The sequence below is a fragment of the Myxocyprinus asiaticus genome, chromosome 47, assembly GCF_019703515.2.
Source record: "Myxocyprinus asiaticus isolate MX2 ecotype Aquarium Trade chromosome 47, UBuf_Myxa_2, whole genome shotgun sequence".
Lineage (NCBI taxonomy): Eukaryota > Metazoa > Chordata > Actinopteri > Cypriniformes > Catostomidae > Myxocyprinus > Myxocyprinus asiaticus.
Genome location: NC_059390.1, coordinates 25970278 through 25989380, shown reverse-complemented (window position 1 = coordinate 25989380; position 19103 = coordinate 25970278). Strand labels below are relative to the sequence as shown.

Genomic DNA, 19103 nt, shown 5'->3' with positions numbered 1-19103 from the left:
TAACCTCCTCATGGTCACTATAATGTGGTTCTTACTCTCGGTGGGGTGCATGGTGAGTTGTACGTGGATGCCGCGGAAAATAGCATGAGCCTCCACACACGCTAGGTCTCCACGGTAATGTGCTCAACAAGCCACGTTATAAGATGCACAGATTGACTGTCTCAGACATGGAGGAAACTGAGATTCTTCCTCCGCCACCCAGAAAAGGCGAGTCACTACACCACCACGGGCATGACCTAGAGCACATTGGGAATTGGGCATACCAAATTGGGGAGAAAAAGGGGAGAAAATACAATAAAAAACAAAAAACAAAAAAATAAATGCAGAGCCCAGAGCATTCCTTTTAGGACATTAGGGAGATCATGGTTCCTTTCGAATGGATATTGTGGGAAGTACAGGGTATGTGTCGACACGTGATCCAAAAGTGTCATAGAAGCACCACAAAATGACTTTTCATGATGCTATAAAGCCTCATTTGGTTTTGCACCACACAGTAGACTTTTCACTTAGGAACTGCTGCAATATGCATAATGAACCACATGTTGTTTTGCAACAAAACAAAACAAAACAAAAACTTCTGAAAAAGCTGTTGTAATAGTAGAAGTGATGCTTGCCTTAGCTAACACCACTAATGGATTTTTTTTTACTGTATAATCATGAACATTGAGGGGAAAATGTGTTGACATGAAAATAACGTCACAATGCAACAGATCTTAATGGTCATAAAATAAGCTTAATTATCTCATGGTTTCTTTTGATTTTTACATAAAATATGACCCGCATATGTTCTTGACAAGGTTTGAGTGTGATTTACTTTAACATCTTATTTACTCTTCCTACGTCGTCTATTTTTTTTTCTGCAGGTGTGGCATGATGCAGGCACGCAGGTGTTTTTCTCTTACGCTGTGTGTCAAGGAGTGCTTACAGCGCTGGGCAGTTACAACAAATACAACAATGACTGCTACAAGTCTGTAACATCCTATATCAATGTTATACACACCACCCATTTAGCTGTAAATACTCCAAAAATGAAAACTGTGTCATCATTCACTCACCCTCATGGCTTTTGTAACCAATATGGCTTTATTTCTTCCTAAATAGCAGAATTCCCAACCTGATCTTTTCCATACAATGAAAGTAAATGGTCATCACCTTTGTCAAGCAAAAATTTCAACACTCAGATGCTCAAGTAAATGTCTAAACCTGCTGGGCATTACTGCCTGCCGCACCTCCGCTGGTGCCTTCAGTTGTCCAGCTATGGGGTCATCAGCCAGTAGCTACCTATCACAGATGTTTCACCCCATTAATCCCGGAACATCTCCTGGTGGTGAAACAGCAGTCAGGGACATCTCCCTGCCACCCCCAGCAGATGGACACCGGATCCTTTCCATTGCCTCTCTTTCTTGCTTACCCATCAAGACATTTCTCCTTTCCCGTCGAGACATACCATACAACCAGGGTTCAGTATCCCCCCCTCCCCCCATGAGCAGACATACCCTATGTCCAAGGCCTCTACTCTGTTAGAAAAAACAAGCTACCAATCTCTGCCTACCATCCATCTAGTGCCTATCTTTAAAACAATCCTCCAACAGATTAAGTAGGAGAGCAACTTGAGAGGCAAGCCGCGAGACTGCATCAGCCGCCCCTCCAGTGCCTAGCTTGGCCTGGTTTCACTCCCCCACACAATCCCTCTCCAGAAACCCCTGGATAAGGACCAAGTGGGTCAGCAGAAATAATTCCTTCCCACCCTTTCCTCTTCTACTTGCTACCTTACCACACATCACAATTGTTCCCTATTCTTATTTTCTCACTTCTGCACACCCCGCCTTTCATCCTTCCTTCTTAACCATAGCCAGAAGCTCCCCTTTTCTGCCTCCTCTGCCATTTCCTTCAGAGACTTCTTCAATGCTGATCCAAAGATACTAATATTTTTCAGCAGGTGCCGCATTGATGTTCCAATAAACCCTTGTCACCCAACCTCCACAGGGTAAGTGGCAGCCCTCCATCCATTCTCCCTGCACTCGGTGGCCAGATCAGCATATTTTAGCTTCTTCCTCTCATAGGCTGCCTCCATTCCCTCTTCCCATTGGACAGTAAGTTAAATCATTATTACTTCCCTAGCTGATGGCGACCATAACACTATGACCGGCCTCAAGGAGGTTATGGTGATATCAGAATGGAATTTTAGCTGCTGGTCAAGGTCAACTACCATTGACAAGTCACTTCCTTGTGCCAGGATTGACCTTTCCTCCATCTGTGCCATGCCTTGTGCTGCACCTCCCTTTTTAACAAACTCAGTGTACTTCCTCTGAGGAGTATGATGGCCTTTGTTGGCCTTTATTCTACTCAAGGACTACTACCCAGCCAACATGTGCTGCAGATTTGCTCTTGGGGCAATTTCTGAGATTTTAGTCAAAGCTATTATATAGCTTCAGAAGACTTAGAAAATAATGTATGAGTCATATGGACTACTTTTATGGTATTTGACAGCCCCAGATCCCCGTCTACTTTCACTGTGTGCAAGAGAGCAGTGTGAAAGTTCTTTAATTCTCACTTGATGTTCCTACTGCAGAAAAAAAATTCATTCTTGTTTCAAACAATATAACTGTGAATAAATGATGACAGAATGTTTATTTTGGGATGAACTGTTCTTTTTACTTCCTCACACGTCTCATTCATCTGTAATTTGTCATTTATGATTGTGTCTTCATTATGTGATCCACAGAGACTGTATAGCACTCTGCGTTCTGAACAGCTCCACCAGCATCTTTGCTGGGTTTGTGGTTTTCTCCATTCTAGGGTTTATGTCTCATCAGCTGGGTTTACCCATGGAAGAGATTGTATCATCAGGTAAATATAATTATGAGAGTTAATCTCAATACATAATCTCACCAACACAAGCTCTTTAGATATGATATAGTTGGAGCTGCAAAATACATACCACATACCATCATTAGACCATCATTATAACTTGCAATGTTGCTGTCAACCACAAGAGAGCATCTCAGGCCAACCTTTGAGGGTTGTGTATGAATGTTTCCCTGGACATAAAATCATGTCTTTAATTTATAAATGTATAATAAGTAATTTCTTTCTTTCTTTTTCTTTTTTTTTTTTTTCTTGAGAAAATTTTTTTTAAATTTGCATTTAAAATCAAGGTGATGCAACATTACAGTAATAAAAAGAAGAAGAATGTTAGTGTAAAGTACAAGGTGATTTGTTTTAAACTTGATTGCAGGTCCTGGATTAGCATTCATAGTGTATCCCAGAGCTCTGTCTCTTTTAACTGGACCCCAGATCTGGTCTTTTCTCTTTTTTCTGATGGTACTCTTGCTGGGTCTCGACAGCCAGGTACATATATTCAATGTCTTGCTGTATATGTCTGTATCATACTGTAAAGATTACCAGTCAAAAGTTAGACACTACTGAAATTCATACATAGTCATTTTAAGCATTAGCCTTTAGATCAAAAGTTTTTTAAGAAAGTTTAAGGTTTTTCATGAGAAACATAAATTCAGTCATGTGTCCAAACATTGGATTGGTAGTGCAAGTGCTGTATATAACATTTTGTTAAGAGTCTTTCATCAGAATTCAGTAAATTATGCATATTTCTATGTGTTATTCAGTTTGTGTGTGTGGAGAGTTTAGCCACAGCACTCACAGATCTGTTTCCTGAAAAGCTATGGAAGCATCGAAAGCTTTTGGTTTTGGCCATCGCTGTTGTCTGCTTCTTACTGGGTCTGCCATTCATCACAAAGGTAAAGAGAGAAAAAATGATTAAATAAATTAGAATTGATCAGAACAGACAGAGAGACAGACAGACAGATAGATAGATAGATAGATGTAAAGAGATATCTGTTTATTGACTTAATTGTGTCTGTTTTATATTTCAGGGAGGAATCCATCTGTTCAATTTAATGGACACTTATGGCCCCAGCGGAACAAACTTGCTCTTTATCGCTTGCTTTGAGACTGTTGTTATTGCATGGGTCTACGGTAAACGACAGAACATTCCCAGCACATAACCTAAAATACATCAGAAAACCAATAGATGACATGTATTACATAAATTATGGGCAGCTCCTTGAAATATGAAAAAACATTTTGGTGTGATAATCTGACTTGGTGCAAGCTGCGAGGTGATCATCTAAGTTCCACGACTGCTATCGGGTCCTTGAATAATGTAGAACGTGTGAGAAAAAGTTTGTAGTGACCCACTAGGGCAAGATGGAGCCCCCCTAAGGAGTTGGTGCACAACGCAGACTGTGTAATATGTGTATAGGGAGCACAAGCCCTGCTTGTGGTAAATTTTCACATAATCTGATATTAAGCTTCTTGTAGACACCTAGGTTGTGGATACAAAGTTTCTTGTCTGTCACTAATTCGTAATTTAAACTATTAGGGGCTGAAATGTACTTGGCTTCTGTTAGCCATTTTTGTTGATTTGTCGAATCCATATTTTAGGTAATGTTAGTGCTGAAACCAAAGAAGACTTCCTTGATAAAATGTTTATGGAGTTATGGTGGTTAGTTATAGCACCCCCTAGGAGAGAAGTGTACAAAATTGAATGTCTTCATGTTGAAGTTTACCATGTTTCATTAAGTTTTGACTACATTGGACGATATAGGTCGATAAGTGAAAATGGGCCACGCCAAAACATTTAATGGGGCCTTTAAATACATTTAATTCCTAGTTACTACTACTATGTACTTACTCATGTAATTACACTGTGACATTGTAATTAATAAACACAGTAACTACACATTTTGTCAAAATTGTGTTGTGACCGAAACTGCGTCATTAAGCCTATGATCTGCCCTGTGACAAAAAGCTTTTGCTCAACTATACTCAAATTCTGAGATAATTCACATATTGACAATTTAAAAAATCAGCGCCTTTTTATTTTTTAATTTTTTAGTTTAGTTTGTGTAGTTACTGTGTGTTGGCCTTGCAGGGCAGTATTCTTAAATTAATACAGTTGGTTCCAGTGAATATTTAAGAAAACAAATCCTGCAATTAAAATGTTGTCATACAAAATACCAGTACTGTGTACAAAATGCAATGACTATGCAATACATTTTCAAACTGGCAGTCAAGTAAACAAGCCAACAAATAAACAACATTGTCATGCAAATTACTGTTTGCAGGTGCCAGCCGTTTCTATGACAACATCGAGGGTATGATAGGATACACACCATTTCCTGTGCTTAAGTATTGCTGGCTCTTCATTACACCCTTCGTCTGTGCAGTGAGTTATTATATTGTCCAAGAACAGGCATTCTAGAAAGTCAGACATAATGTTCCCACTTGTCATACTTCTGTCTATCTCTCTCTCTTCCATAGGCCACTCTGTTGTATAACCTCTTGGGTAGTAAATCTGCGACATCCGATGATGAATTTGTGCCAGACTGGAGTTATGGAGTTGCACCTCTGCTAACACTTATTCCTATGATATGCATTCCAATCTTCCTGCTCATCTCTTTAAGAAAGGTTAGAATATCCCATCCATCCAACCATTTGCCAATCATCCATACATCCATCTGCCAATCATCCATCCATCCATCCAGCAATCCATACGCCAAGCTGCCAATCCATTTGGCAATCATCCATCCATCCATCCAGCAATCCATCCATTCAGCAACCAATCTGCCATCATCCATCCATCCATCCATCCTCCAATCATCTATCCAGCCAGTCAGCTTATCATCCTTCCATCCGCCAATCATCCACCCACGAATCATCTATCCATTCATTGGCCATCCATCCATCTATCCATCCATTTGTTTGTTTTAGTCAGCATTCTATCTGCTGCATTTTGAACCAACTGAATATCCTGGTTACTTTCGTAACCTCCGTTCCCTGATGGAGGGAATGAGAAGTTGTGTCAATGTAGTGACACTAGGGGTCACCCTTGGGAGCCCCAAACACCTCTGATCTTTGAGAAAAGGCCAATGGGAATTGGCGAGTTGAATTTGCATGCCACTCCCCCGGACATATGGGTATAAAAGGAGCTGGCTTGCAACCACTCATTCAGGTTTTGTGCTGAGGAGCCGAGACAGGGTTCCGGCCATTTCAGCGGGTAGTTCAGTGTTGTGGCAGGAGGGACACTCGACGTTGTGTCGATGTAGTGACACTAGGGGTCCCTATACAAAATGCCACAACTAGCTGAACTGTGTTACATGAACTGGTGGTGCGAGATGGGCAGACCATTGTGTGCCTCGTAGCCAGCGCACCCAGCCGTCACGTAACCTCCCCCAACGCTCTTACGAGTGTCACATGGTCCTCTGCACCTCGGGGACAAGTCGACTGCCCAAAAAATGGGACCGGCTACCCCAGCCGCGGCCTCTTCTCTTTCTTCTCCCCAAAAGGAAAAATCGTTCAACTGGGGGCCATATAACATCTGCGTCGGGGGGGGGGTGTCACTCCCAAGGGGAAGACACTGTGGAGTTCACACCCTGCCCGAGGGGGAGGAAATTATGTGGAAATACGTCACATGGTCTTAGCGAGTCTTGTTGGCAGTTTCTCATGTGGAGAAGTCCCCATGGTAGGTCCTACCCAGGGGGGGAGGAGCTCTACAAACACAGCGACCAGGGACAGAGGGGCCTCTGCCCAAGGAAGATGCGGGTTCACCAACGGGGGAACCATCTCATGGAAGATACATCACACAGGGTTACATATGGGCAACCAGTGCATGTGGAGCACCTACCCCAGTACAGGGCCAAGTTAGCACACGTACTGGGCCGGCAAGTTTCTCTGCAAACTCACCTGCCACAGGGCTAAGGAGGAAGGACATCCAGGGTCCACGACTTTGTGAACATGACTGGGGGTAAAAAGCGCACGTCTTCGCCTCCGGGAGATGAAAGGCGCTTTATGCAAGCGGTACACCTGGCCAGTTGTCCCGCAACTTACCTGCTTGTACCTGACAACACACAGGATGAGACCGGCTCAACCCAGAGATTTTAGAACCTCGCGAAGGTATTGGGTGTTGCCCAGTCCGCTGCTCTGCAGATGTCTGCTAGAGGCACCATTGGTCAGAGCCCAGGAGGCCACCACACTCCTAGTAGAGTGTGCTCATAGCCCCAAGGGGGGCGGCACGTCCTGGGAGTGATATGCCAAAGTGATGGCATCAATGACACAGTGGGCGATCCTCTGTTTGGAGACAGCGCTCCCTTTCTGCTGTCCTCCAAAGCAGACAAAGAGCTGCTCAGAGTGTCTAAAGCTCTGCGTGCGATCCAAATAGATGCGCAAAGCACACATCGGACACAGCACAACTGACTCCAGGGGCTCAAATGGACCTCCCTGTAGGCCCCGAAGGACCACGGAAAGGTCCCACAAGGGGATGAGATGCGGTCTGGGAGGATTCAGCGTCCTCATGCCTTTCAGGAACCTGATGATCAAGTTGTGCTTCCCAAGAGACTTACTGTCGACTGCATAGAGGGAGCCCTAGCCTGAGGCCACTTAAGTCTTCCACGTCCCATCCAAGGGCCAGACGTGGAGATTCCAGAGGTCTGGTCGTGGGTGCCAGATGGTGCCCCGTCCCTGAGAAAGAAGGTCCTTCCTCAGGGGAATTCGCCGGGGGGCTGTCATGAGGAGCGTGAGGTCCGAGAACCAAGTCTGGGTGGGCCAGTAAGGTGCTAAAAGGATGACCTGCTCCTTGTCCTCCCTGACCTTGCACAGCATCTGTGCAAGTAGGCTTACTGGGGGGAATGCATACTTGTGTAGCCCCTGGGGCCAGCTGTGTGCCAGCGCATCTGTGCCGAGGGGAGCCTTGGTCAGGGCATACCAGAGCAGGCAGTGGGAGGATTCCTGGGAAGCAAACAGGTCTACCTGCGCTTGACTGAATCGACTCCAAATCAGCTGGACCACCTTGGGGTGGAGTCTCCACTCTCCCCTAAACATGACCTGCCACGACAGCGCGTCCGCACACAGTGCTCCAGCCATGCTCGGAGGCATCTGTCGTGACTACAATGCGGCTGGACACCTGCAATAAGGGGATCCCTGCCCGCAGAAATGCAAGGTCTGTCCAAGGGCTGAACAGGCAGCGGCAGATAGTCATGATGGCCACGCAATGTGCCCCGTGGTGCCATGCCGATCTTGGGACTCGAGTCTGAAGCCAGTGCTGAAGCAGTCTCATATGCATCGACCCAAGCTGCGTGATCGCCGCCGAGGATGCCATATGCCCCAGGAGACTCTGAAATTGTTTCAGTGGGACCACTGTTCTCCACCTGAACGCCTTCAGACAGTTCAGCACAGACTGCGCATGCTCGTTCGTGAGGTGCGCCATCATAGAGACTGAGTCTAATTCCATGCAGAGAAAAGAGATGCTCTGAACCAGTGAGAGCTTGCTCTTTTCCCAGTTGACCCAAAGCCTTAGCTGGCTGAGGTGGCTGAGCACCAAGTCCTTGTGTGCACACAACAAATCCAGAGAGTGAGCTAGAATCAGCCAGTCATCGAGATAGTTGAGGATGCAGACACCCACTTCCCTTAGCGGGGCAAGGGCTGCCTCTGTGACTTTCATGAATGCATGAGGTGACGGACAGACTGAAGGGGAGGACCTTGTACTGGTATGCCCGGCCCTCAAAAGCAAACCACAGGAAGGGCCTGTGTCGAGGTAAAAACGAGACGTTGAAGTACGTGTCCTTCAGGTCTACCGCTGTGAACCAATCTTGATACCGGATGCTCGCTAAAATGCATTTTTGGGTCAGCATCGTGAACGGGAGTCTGTGCAAGGCCCGGTTCAGTTCTCGCAGGTCCAAGATTGGCCGCAACCCACCGCCGAGTAAAACCCCTACTTCATCTTGGCAGGAGGGACAGGCTCTATTGCGTCCTTCTGTAGAATCTACACGATCTACACCATGGCAGGTTGTGTTGGATAGCCTCCGTCTGCTTCTTAACCGTCGAGAACTGCTGGGCAAAGTCCTCGACGGTGTCACCAAATAGGCCAACCTGGGAGATGGGGGCATCAAGGAATCGTACCTTGTCAGCCTCCTTCATCTCGACCAGGTTGAGCCAAAGGTGGTGCCCCTGGACCACCAAGGTGGACATCGCCTGTCCGAGAGACCACGCCATGACCTTCGTCACCCAGAGGGTGAGACCGGTTGCCGAGCACAGCTCCTGTATCAATCCCAGGTCAGAACTACCCTCGTGCAGTTCTCTCAGTGCCTTGGCTTTGTGCATTTGCAGGAGAGCCATGGCATGCAGGGCAGAGGCGGGCTATCCAGCAGCACCGTAGGCCTTAGTCACCAATGACGACGTAAGCCTACAGGCCCTAGATGGGAGTCTCGGATGGTTCTGCCAGGTGGCGGCGTTTTGCAGGCACATGTGCACCACAACCGTTTTATCCACCTGGGGAATCGCCGAGTACCCACTGGCAGCCCCACCGTCGAGGGTAGTAAGAGTGTAGAAGCCCATAAATCGGGTCCAGGCAGCGAAAGGTGCCTGCCACGATCTCGTGAGCTCATCATGCACCTCTGGGAAGAAAGGAATCGGGGAGGGGCAGGGCGCGGCCGTGAGCGGCGCTCTGAGCCCAGGAACCAATCGTTGAGCTGCGAGGGTTCAGGGGGGAGTGGAGGGTTCCACTCCAGCCCGACGCTCGCAGCTGCCCGGGCAAGCATGGCCACCAGCTCTGCGTCAGCCTGCGACTGGGCAACCACACCCAAGGGTGGGAGCCCAGTAGAGTCCTCACCGTCAGACTGGATGATCCCGCTCTCTGATGCTGCGATCGAGAGCTCATCCTCTTCGCGAGCCCCGAATGAGATCGCGATCTTGCCCTGAGACGAGCTGGCAGTCTCATCCCAGAACTCGACTGGGGCACACGAGCATACTGGGGAATGGGAGGTCCATGGGGGTTTCCCGGCGGAGAAGCTCCCATTGAGGTCCCCAAATCGCCAGTGCTAACCGCCGGACCGAGGCGGGGATGTGGGGATGTGGGGATGTGATCCATGAACGATGTCTCCGCGTGGGCAGCGCCCAAGAACGCGAGACAGCGATCGTGGCCATCAGAAGCGGAGAGATAGCGACCGCAACCAGGAATTATACACAGACGGAAAGGCATCTTTAAAAAGATGCTCCATCTGTGCCACTCTTTTAGTAGGAAAATATACTCGTTTATTTATTATTTTAGCTGCTGAAGCACCGAGGGGCGTTCTCTGCACACCACCGGTGCAAGAGTGGGAGAAACTGCTGTACTGCACTGTAAATCCAACAGCTTTCGAGGTGAATGGATCAGCAGAGGAATTCAGCTCACTGAAACACAACCGCTCGGCTCCGAAGAAAAAATCTGAATGAGTGGTTGCAAGCCAGCTCCTTTTATACCCGTATGTCCGGGGGAGTGCCATGCAAATCCACTCGGCAATTCCCATTGGTTTTTCTCAAAGATCAGAGGTGTTTGGGGCTCCCAAGGGCGACCCCTAGTGTCACTACATCGACACAACGTCAAGTGAGTGACAGATAGGAAAGTTTATTTATTGAACCTGCAGGACATCCTTCCAGTAATCCATTACAATAATTTAGTCTTCAGGTCATGAACGCATAAATTAGTTCTTTTGGCATTAGAAACAGAGAGCATGTGCCGTAATTTAGCAAAATTTATGAGGTGGAAGAATGCTATTATACAAACATTGGAAATGTTATTTTCAATGGACAGATAGCTATCAAATAAAACACACAAGTTCTTCACTGTAGAAAATGATGTAAAAGTACATTCATTGGGAGTCAAATTATTTTTTAGCAGCTTATCCTGTATTTAGAGATTTTTGTTACAAAAAATAATACCTCTGTTTTGTCTGAATTGAGTAGAAGGACACTTCTGGCCATCCAAATTTTGTCGGGTTTCGTGGAAATATAAAATTGAGTATCATCGGCGTAAGTGAAAACTAATTCCACGGTTCCTGACAATGTCTCCCAGGGGAAGTACATATAAAGAGAAAAGTAGAGGCCCTAAAACTGATCCCTGTGGCACTCCATGCTTAACTTTAACTTGACCAGACAATTCCTCATTTACTCAGACAAAGTGGTAGTGGTCAGGTAAAGAGGACCTAAAACAAGCTAATGCCTGTCCACAAATGCCAACATACTGTAGTTCTCAAGCCTATCTGAGAGAATGTTCTGATCTATGGTGTCGAAGGCTGCACTAAGATCTAAATGCACTAGAAGTGAAATGCAGCCGTGATTAGATGATAAGAGCAAGTAATTTGTAACTCTGATAAGTGCAGTCTCTGTACTATAAAAAATGAACATAGTTGGGAAGACACTACCTTTTCTAGTATTTTAGACATAAATGGGAGATTTGAGATAAATCTATTATTAGCCAACTCTACAGGATCAAGCTGTGGTTTATTTATAAGGGTTTTGAAAACTACCTGCTTAAAGTTTCTTGGGACATGTCCTAAGGATATCAAGGAGTTAATAATATTAAGAAGAAGTTCTGAGACCACAGGAATCACCTCTTTCAGGAGCTTAGTATGGAGCCTAACATACATGTTGTAGCTTTTGATGTTTTAAAAAGTTTTGGTAGCTCTTCCTGCCCTGTAGCAGCAAAGGACTGAAGTTGCTCATAGGGAAAACTGAGGTGCTGTATCAGATGGTTGCATAAATGTAATTTTGTTTCTGATAAAGTTATTACTACTGAGCTGAGATATCTGGTTCAGTCAAAGCTTTGTTTCTTGTCAGTTTAGCCATGGTACTGAATAAACACCTAGGATTATTGTGGGAGCTTCTGTGACTAAAATAATATTATTATACCTGGGAGCTTCTGTAACTAAAAGTTCTTCTGAACTTTTTTGGCATACTAAGTATTTGAGACAGATTTGGAAGATTATTAGTGAAGCTATTTGTAGTGGTCAAAAGAATAGTTGTACCTGATCAATAACGCAGTGTAGATTGCTAGGTGCAGCATACAAGAGACGAGGTAATGATTTGAGATATCATCGCTCTGCGGCAGAATTGCTATCTTATTTACATCGACTCCATATGATAGAATTAATTCTAGCACATGATTATGGTGTTTAGTTAAACTTGTATCCTGACCTCTGAGTATCACCAAAAACATTACTATAAATTGCAGCAACACCTCCTACTCAACCCTTCAGGCGAGGCTCATGTTGATAACAATAACCTGGGGGAGTAGACTCATTTAAACTAGTATATTCATCCTGTTTAAGCCAGGTTTCAGTCAAACAGAGTGAATCCGGCCAGTCACATGACGCCATGCAAGAAGCAGACGTGTGAACGACGAGCTCTGCACACTTTGCAAAATTTTTTATTATTCTCATGTTATAATTTGGTGAAATTCGATACACCCAGTTACACATTTGCTCTTTGAGGTAAAACATGGCAATGAAGTCAAAATCATCGGGCTCTGGAGACATTAAAAGATACTTACGTGTTCAGGATGAAAGCCCCGACAGACCTACAGACCGGGGACTCGATTTGGATGGCACGGCGGTAGAGGAGATCCAGCATCAGTTGTCCAATATGTCGGTGATGTTGATGAAGGTTCTTGCGGACTTGGAGGATCTCATTGTAATACGTCTATTGATTATGGCAATAGAAATAAAATTCTCTGAGTTAGTTACAAAAGTGTCGGATGCTGAGAAACTAATTAATTATTTGGAGTCTTTGGAGAGGGAATTAAACGCTAATCCGCCCATGACCAAAGTTGATCTGGAATGTATTCTTGAAAAGCTTGAAGATCTTGAGAATAGAAACGTCAGAATTGTTGGAATTCCTGAGCATGAGGAGGGCAGAGATATGGTGAAATTCCTAGACGAGCTCTTCCCGAGTCTGTTCAACATAACAGGCCACAAGCTGGAAATCGAGAGAGCTCACAGAGTTCCAGCTCACATATCTGCTGAGGGAGACAGGCACCAAACGATTCTGGCAAAATTTCTGAGGTCATCCGATAAAGATCTTGTGTTGCGCCGGGCTAGGAGCAAAAGGAAGCTTTCTTGGAGGAACCATAATATTTTCTTGTTCCCGGACTTTTCGAATTTGACGAGAGAAACGTGATCGGTTCAAGGAATGCAAGAAACTCTTACATCGGCAAAAGATCTCGTTTGCTCTAATGTTTCCAGCCAAACTGAGAATAGAAACGAAGAACGATTGCAAAGTATTTACATGCCCCAATCAGGCAATGTCTTTTATTGAATCAATGGGTGAGTAAATCATTGGATGTTTCTCATGTGAGTGGGTTGACTCGCTGTACTTACTCTGGCTTTTGAGGAAGCTGGGCTTCATTTTGGTTTCTTTTTGTGTTGGCTCCACCTAGCGGCTGGAGTTTGTTTTGTGAATAACACTTTCCTTAAAGAAGTTTTTGCATTGGTGAAAGATTACATTTGCATTGAAGTTCCCGGCCAGTTTGAGAGTGGACACTACGGATGACCGCAAAATATCTACATGCTCACACAAAGGATGTCTTTTATATAGTTGACAGATTGAGTAAGTCATGGTATATACTTTTATGCGGCCTCCTATTGAACTGACTTGACCATCCGGGGAACCGGGATGTCAGTTTTGTTTATTTTTGTGATGGCTCTGCCTAGCGGCTGGAACTTGTGCTGTTTACGGGACACTGGAATGATTATGACATCCGCTGAACTCATAACAGCTGGCTCACTGAACATTTGTTTGTCTATCTGTGAAACTGAACGGTTTTATATCAGCTGAAATTTGTTTTGTGGAAGATCACACCTTTAAAGCAATTCAGTGAATTAATCTACACGTTCTGTGTTCATTCTTCCTTTTGGCTGGGGGTTATTTTACAAAGTATTTTCTGTTATGTAATTTTGCTTCACAAATTTGTGAGGCAAAATTGAACAATCCGATGGCAAAGTTGTCGCAGGGGCTTGTGGGCGTTCATGGACCTTTTGAGTTTAGAGGGATTGTCGCCAGTTGACGCTCTTGTGTGTGGGGTTAATGTGCACGTTTTTATTTTTTCTGTTTGTTTTGTTCTGGGGGAAGTTCGGGGTTTGATTGTTTCACTATTGGGGAATGTGGTCTGTATAATTTTGTTTTTGACACAGTTTTTTTTTTATTATATCAATATGTCAGTTGTTAATATGAGTGGATTGTCTCTCTCCACATGGAAAGTGAATGGGTTGGGGCACCCCATAAAAAGAAGGAAGGTTATTACTTTTCTTAAATGTAAGAAATATGATATAGTGTTTCTTCAAGAAATGCATCTTTCCCCACAGGAAGCTGAAAAATTTGGGAAGATATGGGGTGGACATGTTTTCTTTAGTGTTGGCTCAAGTAAGAGCAAGGGAGTCATTATATTGGTAAATAAACATTTACAATTCAAATTTCTCAAACAGATTAAAGATAAATTAGGAAGAGTCATTATTGTTTTAGCTGAAATTGAAGGGCAAAGGTTGATTTTGGCTAATATTTATGCGCCTAACGCTGACGATCAGGGCTTTTTTATAGATCTTGAAGGGATGTTGCAAACCGCTGGCACTCCTCATGATATAATATTGGGAGTAGACTTTAATCTTTTGATGGATTCAGTCCTTGATCACAGTGAAGCAAAAGTGTGTAAGCCCCCTAGAGCAACTTTGATGCTTCACAGGATGTGTAAATATCTTGGTCTTACAGATATTTGGAGACTTTTGAACCCATCTGGTAGGGACTATATATTTTTTTCATCAGTCCATTAAATTTATTCTAGAATAGATTTTTTTTTTGATATCCAAGTCCTTCATTTCATCTGTTGTTGATTGCTCAGTTGGAAACATCTTAGTCTCAGATCACGCCCTGGTGAGTTTAGAGGTGGTGCCACATACGGAGAAAAAGAAATCATATAGTTGGCACCTTAATGTGTCCCTTTTGCAAAATCCTGATTTCCAACAAATGCTAAAGGCTGAAATCAGTGTTTATATGGAGACCAATTGGACCTCAGTATCCACTGTGGGCGTGGCTTGGGAGGCACTTAAGGTGGTTCTTAGGGGTCGGATCATACAGTATACCTCATTCATCAAAAAATCCAAAGCACGAGAACTCGTGGAGTTGGAAGGAAATATTAAAAATGCCGAAGCAGAGCTGAAGCGCCGTTTGTCATCCGATGGCCTCGATTGAAATACAGATATAATACTATTTTGTCACAGAAAGTGGAGTTTTGGTTATTCAGGGCAAGACAGTCATACTTTGAGTCGGGGGACAAAGCAGGAAAACTTTTGGTAAGATATATAAAGCAGAGAGAGTCTTTTTCTACCATTCCCTCAGTGAAATCTGCTGGTGGTGAAATATTTACCTCGGCCATTGATATTAATAATGCTTTTTATTTTTTTTACTTTGATCTCTATAGTTCCACGTCTTCATCTACTGATGAAGATATTAGAAACTTTGTGGAACCATTAGAACAGGAAGTTCTTGCCCCTATTTCACCACTGCAGAGCCTTTCTATCAAATTAATCGGAGAAGCTAAGTTACATCCCGTTATCTCGCACTTAAACTCGGTATGGACTAAAGTGTCCAGACTGTTTAATTATGACATTTTTTAAAATGTTGCCTCGAGCATATGGCTGAACCCCAAACTATGCATCAACAAGTCCCCTTTTTGCTGGTCAGAGTGGATTGGGAGGGGGGTTACTACACTCGGTGAGCTGTATGAGAATGGAGTGTTGAGATCCTTTCAAAATTTAGTTCAACTTTTTGGGATTCCTAGATCTCAATTCTATAAGTATTTACAGGTGCGCCACCTGCTGTACTGTTTTTGGGAGTGGTTTACACCCTCCTTAAGTGGCAGACACTCTGGGAGAGGTGATTACTACTTTTGGAAAAGGTCATGAGGCATCGGTGTATTACTCCCTACTAATTCAGAGTCTGGGAGACGGAACTTCAACTTCTCTTAAGAGATTATGGGAGAAAGATCTAAATTTGGTATTGGAGGAGGGAGAGTGGGCTGGGATTTTAAAAAATGTCAAATCTGCATCCAGAGACACTAGGGTTCGCCTCATGCAATTTAATATTTTACATGGAATCTATTGGACCCCCTCTAGATTGCATAGGCATGGTCTTAAAGACACACCCACCTGCTGGCGATGTCAATTAGAAGATGGAGACACAACCCATGTGTTTTGGGGATGTGTTAAAATGCAGGAATTTTGGATGAGGATTCAGAGTTTTATGTGCAAGGTTTTGGCCAAATTTTATTTTGCCCCAGACTCTGTATCTTGGGAGATGGGGCAGTCATTAATTTGGAGAATAAGCACATGAAAAACTGGGTCCTATCTAGTGTTATGATCGCCAGACAGATCACTTTGAGGAGTTGGAAGTCGGCTGGAGCGCCCCCTTTTCAGGAGTGGTGTTCAGAGACGTGCCAGAGTGGCAGCTCCTGAGGAGGGGGTATCCAGAAGACTGGGGAGTCTGGACATGTTTGCGAAGAATTGGGGCAGATATCTGTCTTTTTTGGAGGGCTCTCAGGGAGGGACAGTGGAGAGAGAGGTGTAGGGGTTTTATGTGTGTGATTGTTTTTTATTTTTTTTGTTTTATTTTTATTTTTTTGTTAATTAATTAATAAATTTTTGTTGTGTGTCTATGGTTGTGTGACCACTGGGGTGTTGTTGGGGGTAGGGTGGGGGATTGGGGGAGGATAGTGGGGGTTGTATATTGATTCTGTATATGTGTGGTCTGCTATGTATATATTTAATGGTTGAATCAATAAAAAATGTTAATAAAAAAAAAAAAAAAAAAAGAGCGAATCCAAACTATAATCTGTAATAATTTAATTTACAATATGTGCTTTGGATGAAAGCGATCTAATGTTTAGTAGCCTTACCTTTATAAGATGTTCATTTTCAATTGTTTTTTAGTTGTTGTTTTTTCTTGTTTGACATCAATCAGTTTTTTCTAAATGACTTAATGAGGGTTTTGTGTTTGGTAGTTCGTGGAACACACACAGTATCTATATGATATCTAAGTGATACAGTCTATATGTGTTGTAGTTTATGTCACCTGTGTGATGCCTCATGGCAGCTAGCAGGCAGATGGTTAAGCCAGTCTGTCTGCTTCCTGACCTAGGCCCCAGTTAGTAAAATACCATCCATCCATCCATCCATCACCAATCTACCAACCCATTTGCTAACCAACTATCCATCCAGCCAGCAATCTATTGCCAATCTGCCATTCCATTTGCCATCAATCCATCAATTTTTTCAGCAATCCATCTTTTCAGCAATCCATCTTTTCAGCAATCCATCCAATAATCTGTCAGTTGATCTGCTAATCATCCATTAATCCATCCATCCGCCAATCATCGATTCAGCCAGCCAGCCAGCTAATCATCCATCCATCCATTCATCCAAAATCAAATCCATGTGTCAAATATTGCCCCTTGATAAAAAAATAAAATAAAATAAAAATTCTGTCACTTGACCATTAATGTTTATTGGCTTAAACTTTCCATCTCCTCAGGGTCGTGACATCATCACCCCTTCGAGTGACCTGAAGCAAATCCGACCAAACAATCCACGCCTCACATTGTTTAATCATGTCATCATTAAACCACAGAGATTCCAACATCAGGAAGATGGAGAGGAGAAAGTCATCAAAGACCACACCAGTGGAGTTTGAGAATGCAAAATTAGAACATCACATTTTATATCAGCTTAGATTAGACTTTTGTTGGGTTGTTTCTAATGTAAAGGAAAATGTCAATCAGGGTGTCAAATAAACACAATTAATTTCTTTGTTGGTTAAATTGGTTAGAGTAATCTGACTATGTTAAACCAGCATACTGTACAGTGCTCAAATTTGCTGTCCTTTATGATTGTTTTTCAGATTGCACAATATGACCCCAAATGAGATCTTTGGAAAAGCTTGCTGCAGACTGTACAAAACCAAGTCTTTTATGTCAGACAAACCACTAAAACACATTGTTTATGCTAGCTGAAAAATTCTTAAAGGAATAGTTTACCCAAAAAATAATTCTGTCATAACTTATTCATCCTCATGGCATTCCAAACGTGTATGTCTTTCTTTCGTATCCAGTATATGAAAGAAAAATTCATAGCGACTCACTTTAAATCTTAAAAAAAAAAAAAGAAAATTGATATCAATTGAATGTTCATTAGTGCATGAGAGAAACTCATTCACTGTGGCATGCATTTTCACAAACAACATAGTGGCAAAAATTCAGCTTTATTCATAATTAATTTTTCACATTCACATGAGTCAGCAAGCAACCATTAAATACTATTGGGAAAAGATATCCATTATGAGAAGATTCTTCAGCTTAATATTCAATAATTAAAATGCTATTATTAGTGCCTCTGAATTTATCAGCTTAAAAAAAAATAAAAAAAACTTCCTTTCACAAGTAAGGGATATTTTCATTAATTCCTTTTAAAGTAAAACATATTTTTTTAGAAAAGTCTTTGAAAGGAAACTGGCCATATTTCAAGCTTTGCAATTAACATTGGATAGACATTGGATAGTACAAAACATTTTTGTTATTAGCGTATCAGTTTCAGCATGTTCATACTGTAGATTTCACAGTTCATGTGAGTTCATATAAATGTCTTGAGCTGTTTACATTTTCTTATCTGACTTTCATGTTGACGTTTTTGTAGAAACAAATTGTCAAAAATATTAATTCTGTCATATTGGTGTATTTGGTGTCTATAAACAACAAATTTTTTTTTTGCTATGTTATTATTTGCTCTCCACTAATTTATCCATTACCAAACAATATGTCTGGCCATTTTCCAAAAATACCTTTCAGTGTGCTTTGAACAACATCTAAAAAAAATAAATAATACATTTGAAATATAAAAATGTTAAATAAATGAAAACATAAATGTTTGTGACATCATAAATCCTGCCCTTGGAGTTTGTTTACCTTCCAGTCAATCATCATGTGGTCGCATGTGAGTCTCTTATCCATGTAATCTGAAGGGACATTCAATTAACAGATGATTTCATGTGATGCCCTTAAGGTATATTACTGCCTGTCACTGCACAAGGGGGTGGGCTTAAGGAAGTGGTTTACTCTAGGGGACCGAGGATAAATGACCAACACATTAATACATCATTGTATTATTCTGGATAAGGAATCTGGGTTGAGATATTTATCTTCCAGCATTTATTGATGGTGCTAATACAATACA

The 19103-nt window shown here is 42.8% G+C and overlaps 1 protein-coding gene across 1 annotated transcript in view; it reads left to right on the top strand.

Moving 5' to 3' along the window:
* Window positions 1–18730, top strand: part of LOC127436622 (sodium- and chloride-dependent GABA transporter 2-like) — a 61869-nt gene extending 43139 nt beyond the window's left edge. Inside the window, exons 10-17 of the mRNA XM_051690870.1 lie at window positions 864–967; window positions 2726–2850; window positions 3239–3351; window positions 3627–3758; window positions 3894–3996; window positions 5148–5248; window positions 5344–5490; window positions 17410–18730. Of these exons, the coding sequence (XP_051546830.1) occupies window positions 864–967; window positions 2726–2850; window positions 3239–3351; window positions 3627–3758; window positions 3894–3996; window positions 5148–5248; window positions 5344–5490; window positions 17410–17568 (984 nt within the window). The 3' untranslated portion in view covers window positions 17569–18730. The remainder of the gene's footprint in view (window positions 1–863; window positions 968–2725; window positions 2851–3238; window positions 3352–3626; window positions 3759–3893; window positions 3997–5147; window positions 5249–5343; window positions 5491–17409) is intronic.
* The last annotated feature ends 373 nt before the right edge of the window (window positions 18731–19103 follow it).